Here is an 8,209-nt window from a genome sequence, read left to right as displayed (position 1 = left end):
TCATGACTCACTAGTGGGTCACCGCCGGCAACCGGACACAGTCTGCCCTCCTGTGTGTCAGTCATTTCAGAGGGCCTCCGGGCCTTAGGAACTCCTGCTTTGCTCAGGGCTCCAAGCAGCTGAGCACCTGCGGTAGGGCAGACGCCATGCTCGGGGCTGGGTGGAGGCGGGGAGCAAGGCGGCTCCCGAGATGAGGATAGGGAGACCTTGTGCACACAGACCAGAGGACTGTCTGTACCAGCTGCAGCCATGGGGCCACCAGGGCTACCTAGATGCACGACCTGAGTGAGGGTAGTCAACTCCCGGTGAGCCCCAAGGACCGGCACCAGCACCGGCTGGCGGTTGGCACCAGAAAGCAGATGCAAGCGTCCCTGTCTCTCCCAGCCTACATACTCTAGTGAGGCCCCCTCTCCTCTCCCCTCCATGAACTGGAGCCCCCATTCTGGCCCAGAGTGGAGGAAGATCGGGTAGCAGCACTATTGAGAAAGCAGAAGAGAATGGAGTTGCTTGGGCCTCTCCCAGGATGCTGCAAGCCTCCGGGTCTCCCTGGGGCCAGGCTGCAGGCATTCTTCGGGGCGGTCCCTTCAGACTGGGTCTCCTTCTGAAGACGCAGGGGGCTTGCTTCAGAGCCGCCTGCTTTCTTTTCGCTGAACCACAGCCTTAAGGCAACTCATGCATCTCAGATTTATTTCTCGGGAAAAAAAATGTTTCCAACACCTTCTTTGGGCTCTGAAGGGGAAAAAGAAGCCACTCTTAAGGCATCCTAAACTCCTACTACAATTTTCCCAATGAGATCCTGCAGGAGATGAGCTACAGCTGGGACAAGGGCAAAGCCATTTCCGTAATGAAGGACGGTGCAGCCCTCAGCCGCTGTGACCATGGCCCCCTCCATATGCGGCCGGGCTAGGAAAGCAGGGACTGGGCCTGCCATGGCTTTGGGAGTTAGAAGCAATCCGAGTAACTAGCATGGATCAGGGAGAGGCAGAGAATGGAAGTGAGGAGACCCCAGCAAGGGAACAGGATCGCCTCTCTCCTTGGGGGGCGTGTGGGAGACCGGCCAAGGCCTCCAGCGGCAGAGTGGGGAGCGGGGAGTGGGTCCTGGGGTAAGTCGAGCACTTCAGGGAGCTTCTGCTGCACAGGGCCAGTCCCCAGCATCTCTACATCCCCCGTGCCTGGCCAGGCTGGCCTGTACCTCTGCTACAGGCGGACCTGGCTGGGCACTAGCCCAGGTTTTGACATGCCTCTTTCACCCGTCCAGCTGTACAACAGGCACCTGGCCTCAAAGGCGAGGGGAAATCTCTTAGAGCCTAGGTTTCTATGTCTATCAGATGGGCCGTGGGCCTGGGCCTGAGCATTCTTGGTAAACTGTAAGAGGCTCCCACATATAGTCATTACCTCACTCTACAGAAAGGAAGAGATATCTACACAAGAGAATGAGTCAAAGCAGCCCATCTTTGCTGTGGGAACTGTTGCTGCTAAGGGCTGTCGTCGGCCTTGTGGGAGGGGGGGTACCGTGGCATCTGTACCACGCTGTGTGCCCCGCTTCGTATAGCAGCCAGCACAGGGCCCACACGCCCTGCTCCCCTGCTTGCGGCCCAGCTCCCTTCTGGGCTGGGGGTGGCGTAGAACCTTGGTTTAAAAGCTGAGAAGAGGGGCGCCTGGGTGGCTCAGTCCGTTGAGCGTCTGCCTTCGGCTCAGGTCGTGATCCCAGGGTCCTGGGATCGAGCCCCGCATCGGGCTCCCTGCTCCGCGGGAAGCCTGCTTCTCCCTCCCCCACTCCCCCTGCTTGTGTTCCCTCTATCGCTGTGTCTCTCTCTGTCAAATAAATAAATAAAATCTTTTAAAAGCTGAGAAGAAGCTGGGGCTCAGAGGGGTGACGTGGGTCTTCTAAGGCTGTCGTCGGGAAGTGGGGAGGCCAATGGCCAGCGCTTGTCCTCATCCGCCTGCCTGCAGCTACAGGCCCAGCTCTGGGCTCGGCATCGGCTCACTGTGGCCCCTGCTCAGGAACTGCCCCATTCGGAGAAGCAGCAGAAGGATGTGGAGGCAGGGGAGGAAAGGCTCAGCAAGGAGGGCCTGGCCGAGAATGAAGGGCTCAGGGCCAGATCCTGGATGGTGACGGCAGCGCAGGAGGGTGGGCCTCATGGTGGAAAGGCACTTCTGGACATGCTCCTTCCAGCTAAAGACAGCACAAGGGCTCAAGGGATGGGGGGCCAATTCAAGGGCAAGGCGCTCAGGGATCCTGGTCTTGGGAGGGAAAAGACCAAACCAGAGCCCACCCGCAGGGCCTTCCCAGAGGCCACACAAGGAACCTCATCCTAGGCATAGGGCTGAGTGTGAGAGTCACATATACTCGTCCTGGCACCTCTGCCGACTCCCTGTGTGACCTGACACGCTCTCATGACTCCTCTGAGCCTTAGTTTACTCCTCTATAAAAGAATGGATCGCAAACCTCAGAGGTTACCTGGTCCCGCGCCCCCTTAGCCAGGGCCAGTGCACAGATGGGACACTCAGCGCCCCATGCAGGCAACAGGCACTCTCCATCCAGCTCCAAGCTGCTAGAGAGCTCTTGCTTTTAGTCAAATGGCATAATGGCTGTGAAAGCAATTACAAACAGAACAGCAGCACTGAAGGGGGTTATTACTGACACTGTCAACATCAGAGGCGGCTGAGAGGGCACCAAACGGGGTTTGAAGACGGGCTTCTGAGGGAGCCAAGGCAGCTGGAGGAGGGAGCCGAGGAGAAGGGGCACAGAGGGCCCTGGGGGGTGCTGCCTCTGTCTGGGGAGATCAGTCAGCAGCGAGAGAGGATGCTCAGGTGGAAATGCCTCAGAAGGAGGAAAGGGCCACTCGCGGGGCGGGGCCTGCTGTTTGCAGAAGGCGGAAGGTGCTCTGAGCCTGGGGCGGGAGACCCTCGGGGTCCTTGGGGGAGCATGTAAGTGCACTGGAAAGCTAGGAGACGCTGCTCTGAACACGGCTGCCTAGTGGCCTCAGGTGGTTGTACGTGGATATAGGGTCCCAGCTGGAGAGTCTGGGAGGCAGCCTTCTGGGACCCAGACAGAGCTTGTAGGCCCGCTGGGTCAGGGCAGGCCGTGAGGAAGCCAAGGCCTTCGACCTGCCAGGTGAAAGCAGCTGTCCAACCCAGCCCCAGCAGGCGGCAGGGCCTCAGAACGCTTCCCTTTCCAGGCTCAGTGCCCTGTGCTCAGGTGTCTCAGACCAGAAAGCTCACCCTTGCCCTCACGTCTGTGAAGGTCTGACCCCAGAGCCCCATGTCCTCCTCAGAGGGAGGAACTGCAGACAGAGACAGTGGGAGATGCAGGGACCACATGGCCGGGGCCGCTCACCCACGATGTCGTTCTCCTCTAGGTTGATGGTCTCTAGCGCTGGCAGGGTGGTGAGCTGCTCGGGGAAGTCATGGAACTGGTTCCGGGAGAGGTCGATGGCCTTGAGGTGCTGCAGGGTGCTGACCTCACTGGGGAGGCGGTGCAAGAAGTTCCCTTCCAGGTGGAGCTCTGTATGTGTGGGACGAAGAGGAAGAGGGGTGAAAGGGAGCAACCTACAGATCACAGGGACAGCGGTACCTGGGCCAGGAAGGCAGTGAGGGAACCCCAGCCACAGGCAGCCCCCCGCCCCTTCCAGGGGCTCACTCCATGTGTATGCAGGAGGAGCACCTGCCCTGCCCTGTCAGCTGGGCTCCCTGCTTTGGGCTCTGGGATGGAAGGCTCTCCTGACAGAAGCCTGGCCTAGACAAAGGGTCAGGATGGGCCGGCTCCTCCCTCAGACGAGGCATCACCTCTGGGTCTCAACAGGACAGGTCAGGGCGGGCAGGCCCTGGATGCCCGATACCCACGACCCAGCGGAGGGACACCACTTTCTAGCACCCTCCCTGCTCAAGGAGCTGCCAAGGTCCTTCTGTGTCACGTGGCCTCACTCCCCTGCTCAGCCACAGCTGGGCTGGCCCGATGGGTGTGGGCTCCCGCCCTATGGTAGGCAGGCGGCTGCTGGGAAAGCTGAGCAGCAACAGAGCCCAGGTGAGAAGGTGAGCTGGGTGGTGTGTTCCACAGAGAGAAGAGGGGGGAGAACCGGGGGGCCTTGGGCAGGGAGAGGGATGGGGTGCAGAAACCAAGAGTTGATGGGGAGGTGGGGTAATGCAGGGCTAGAAGAGTGGGGGATCTGGGGCCCCCACTGCCTGGCTCAAGCACCAGCTGTGCTGCCTGAAAGTTGTTCCCTCAGTCACTGAACCACGTTCCATCTTAGTGTCCTCATGTGCAGGTGGGCACTAATACTACTACCACCTGCCTCGCAGTGTCTGCTGTTGGAGCGGTCCCCCTGTCAGCGTGGGTAAGGCACGTGGCGTGGCGCCCGGCACACGGGGAGCATTCCTACGAGCTGCTGTCCCGACCACAGCACAGCGCTCAGTGAAGATCAGCGGTGTGCCAAGCGCTCAGCACGTGGCTGGCACAAAGTAGGTGCTCCATAAACACTGGGGAAGAGCCTAAGGAAGCAGAGGAAGCCTGCTGGCAGCAGGAGAACGGGGGAGACAGAGAGCAGAACCACCACGAGCCTGCGATAAAGAGGCTGCACCAGCAGAGGCCTTGGTCCCCACTGCGCTCCCAGCCCCCGTCAGCATGGGACCTTGCCGTCAGCCCCTCCTTTGTTACCTGACTCAGGCGCACCCTGTCACCTTGTCTGGCCTCAAGGAAACTGAGGACCAGAAACGCCAAGGGACCTGAGCAATGACCTCCACTCTTCTCCCCGGGGCCAGCTTCGCGGGCCTGTGACCCATGCAGTCACATGGGGTCCTAGGCTCAGAAGTCTGAGAGATTGAATGTTCTATGCTGCCATTCTGAAAGTCTTAATTTTATCCTGGAATCTGTGTTTGATAAATAGGGCTGGAGTCATGGAGAGTCAGGTCTCCCCCTGCGTCCCGAGGACACGTTCTCAGCAGCATGCTCTCTTGACCCTGACACTCCCAAGACAGGCTGGCCTCCCTGCTCCCTCACCCCTGCGCTGCAGCTGTGGCAGCTCTCCATCCCGGCAGGGGCCTGGGCATGAGCATCAGGAGGGCATATGTGCTCATGGCGTCCCCGGTGGAGCATGGTGCCAGCAGCTCCCCCGCCCCCCGGCGCTCCCTGCCCCTGGGCTGGCATCCCCGAAGTATGTCTAGTGGGTGGCAGCTGGGGGCCGAGTCTAGGCAGGAGGGAGCCTCTCGTCCACCCCGACCCGGGTTCGAGCGCGTCCTGAGGTAGAGGTTTAAAGATCTTTGAGGGGCGCCTGGGTGGCTCAGTCAGTTAAGCACCCAACTCTTGATTTCAGCTCAGGTCATAACCTTGGGGTTATGGGATCAAGCCCCATGTCGGGCTCTGTGCTCAGCCGGGAGTCTGCTTGACGTTCTCTCCCTCTCTCTGCCCTTCCCTCCCCGCTCACCCATGCTCTCTCTCTCTCTTAAATAAACAAATCTTAAAAAAAAAAAAGATACTTGCGATGCTGGCTGCCCCTCCCTAGATCCCATCCCTGGCCAGGGCAGAGTGTGGAGGTCCCGCACACTGTGGGAGCTGTCAGGCCTGAAGGTTCATGCGTGTGTGCCCTGCATCGTGGGGATAGGGAGACCCTAGGCACTTATGAGAGGCTGCCCTTCTTCCTTCCCTCCATCCAAACTTCATGAGTCTGGCTTGAATTTGTCCTGGCCCACTCAAGGCACCCTCTAGAAATGGGACACAAAATACAAATTGTGTAATTTCTTAATACACACAAATTAAAGGCTCTGATACCTGCATCTCAAACTGGCATGGCACGGTATAAGGATGAAAGGTAAAATGCACGCTAATAATTTAAAGTGTTAATTTCTCCTTACTCAGATGGACCTTCAGTAGCAAAGGAAAAGTACCATGACACCCTAAGAGCGACCTCAGGGAAAAGGAAAACACTTATGTACCTTTAATGGCACTGTTCTCCTGCTTTTTGAATGAGGATCCTGCATTTTCATTTTGCACTGGGCCCCACCGATTACGTGGCTTGGCCCTGCTCCTCCCTCTGTGCTCCACCCTCCTTCCTCGGACCCTCCAGGACACAGAGCTGTGGGAGATGAGCTGCTCTCAGGTGCCAACGGCCCCTCCCAGGGTTTGGCAGTGAAGGCAGAGCCCCGGACCCTGCCCCCATGCACTCTCTGTACCCACACACTGGAGTACTGGCCACACCCGGGCCCCTGCTCTGCCATGCTGGGGCTTGGGCGGACAGGAACTGTATCTGATTCATCTTTGTTCCCTCCATCCAGCCCTCTGAGGGGCACCTTATGGTCACTCAGCAAATACTGGATGAATAATGACTCTTCCCACCCCCTACCCAGGGGGCAAACAGATAATGCGGGGGGCCTGGCTGGCTGCCTCTCATTTTCCCACCTTCAGGGACATCCTGAACCAAAGCTCCATCAGCAGAACCACAGCTCGCCCCCCACAAACCCAGGACCCCCTCAGCAGCCAGTTCTTAGTTGGCCACGCCTTAAACCAGAAAACATCCCTATCCAGATCACGCTTCTAAGGTCACCGTGTTGGAAGGGATGCTGGAGAGCGTCCAGCGCTTCCCAGGCTTGCCTGTGCCAGACACTGCAAGCATGCTGCTGCCTCAGGGTCTTTGCACCTGTAGTTCTCTCTTTCTTTTTTTTAAAGATTTTATTTATTTGACAGGGAGAGACACAGCGAGAGAGGGAACACAAGCAGGGGGAGTGGGAGAGGGAGAAGCAGGCTTCCCGCAGAGCAGGGAGCCCGATGCGGGGCTCGATCCCAGGACCCTGGGACCATGACCTGAGCCGAAGGCAGACGCTTAACGACTGAGCCACCCAGGCGCCACCTAGTTCTCTCTTTCTAGAATGCTCTTGACCAGTACATTTCCAGTGTGCGTCCTTGTCAAATGTCACCGTATCTAAACTGGGGTCCTCTCCCATCGGTTTCTGCCCCCTCCCCTCCCCTGCAGTCCTTCCCTCCCCACAGCATCCATCGTCACCTAACACGCTGACCTGTTGCTGCACTGGCTGTCTCTCCCGTGACAGCAGGAGATGCACGACGCTGGGGCTTCGCTCCGCTGTGGAAAAGTGCCCACAGCACGGCGCCCAGTACACGTGGAGGACTCCGTGTTAGACGAGTGTGCAAATGAATAAACAAAGGAATCGGAGCATCACCCTCACAAGTTTGCCAAACTTCTATTCCACGATACGCTGTTTCTCCTTAAATTGAGTCGTTCTTTTTTATTACATGAAAATGGGAAAAGTTATTACTTTCCGTAAGAATAATGTTATTCAATTCTCACTGGCAGCTGCTGCTGGTTGAGGAATCTGGGCACCCGGCGCATTTACACCAGCAGAGGGGGGTGTGGAGGGCAAGGGGTGGCTGCCTCCCACAGGCTCTCAGAAGCCACTTGCCTGGAACGGACATTTGTTCTCAGAGGAGAATTGGCTCAATTTTCCTGGCTGTTTGATTCCTGTTTGGTGCATTTCCCTGAGCCCTCATTTTCTGAGAATGTGCCTGCCACACTCTAATCTGGCGGCCGCCACACCCCCAAGTCCCCAGTTCACAGGCCATCTGCCAGTGGGGCCGGCCACGGGCTCCTTAGGGAGCCTGTCTGGCCTCCACAAGGCAGCTGCTGGTGATGAAGAGGGCAGTTTTGAGGGCACAGCGCCATTTGCTGAGCTCGGTGGCAGGTGCCAGTCGGTGTTATAATGGGGAGGTGGCAGATGTCAACTGTCTCCGGGTTTGTTTTCATTCCCATGGTCAGGAATGCCAACTCTAGGAAGGCCTCCTCACGGCTGGGCTCTGGATCCTCCCCTCCTGGAACCTGCTGCATTCCCCCAGCAGATCTCGCCTGCTGGGTCACAGAGATGAGACTGGGGCATGGCCCCACATAGACAGGGGAGGCCATATGGTATGGGTGTGACCAAGCCAGGCTGTGGGTTCTGAGTCAGACTCTGCCACTTCCTGACTACGTGACCTTGGGCAAATTGTATATCTTTGCCTAGGTTTCTTCATCTGTAAGATGAAGACAGTATGAGAGTCTTCTATAGGACTCCTGTGAATTTAAGTGAATTAATACACAAAAAAGGCTCTGAACAAGCTAGGCACACAGTAAGCACTGTGTAACTATGTGAGATAGACAGATGGACAGGCAGACAGATTTGGCAAACAATGCCAGGCACCCACTGAAAGCAGGAATCCAGTTAGGAA

The 8,209-nt window shown here is 57.8% G+C and overlaps 1 protein-coding gene across 5 annotated transcripts in view; it reads right to left on the bottom strand.

Annotated features, from left to right (window-relative positions):
• The window catches only part of LRRC20 (leucine rich repeat containing 20), a 106,781-nt gene that overhangs the window by 19,114 nt on the left and 79,458 nt on the right, over positions 1-8,209 (bottom strand). For 4 of the 5 annotated variants that reach the window (XM_081824122.1, XM_081824121.1, XM_081824124.1 and 1 more), the window contains one exon: positions 3,341-3,508. The exons of the other annotated variant lie outside the window; for it this stretch is intronic. In XM_081824122.1, the coding sequence (XP_081680248.1) occupies positions 3,341-3,508 (168 nt within the window). The remainder of the gene's footprint in view (positions 1-3,340; positions 3,509-8,209) is intronic. 5 annotated transcript variants of the gene reach the window in all.

The sequence above is a fragment of the Leptonychotes weddellii genome, chromosome 6 (assembly GCF_054177405.1).
Source record: "Leptonychotes weddellii isolate Sample4059 chromosome 6, ASM5417740v2, whole genome shotgun sequence".
NCBI lineage: Eukaryota > Metazoa > Chordata > Mammalia > Carnivora > Phocidae > Leptonychotes > Leptonychotes weddellii.
The sequence above is the reverse complement of the archived record's forward strand: the minus strand, read 5'-3'. Positions and strand labels throughout refer to the sequence as shown.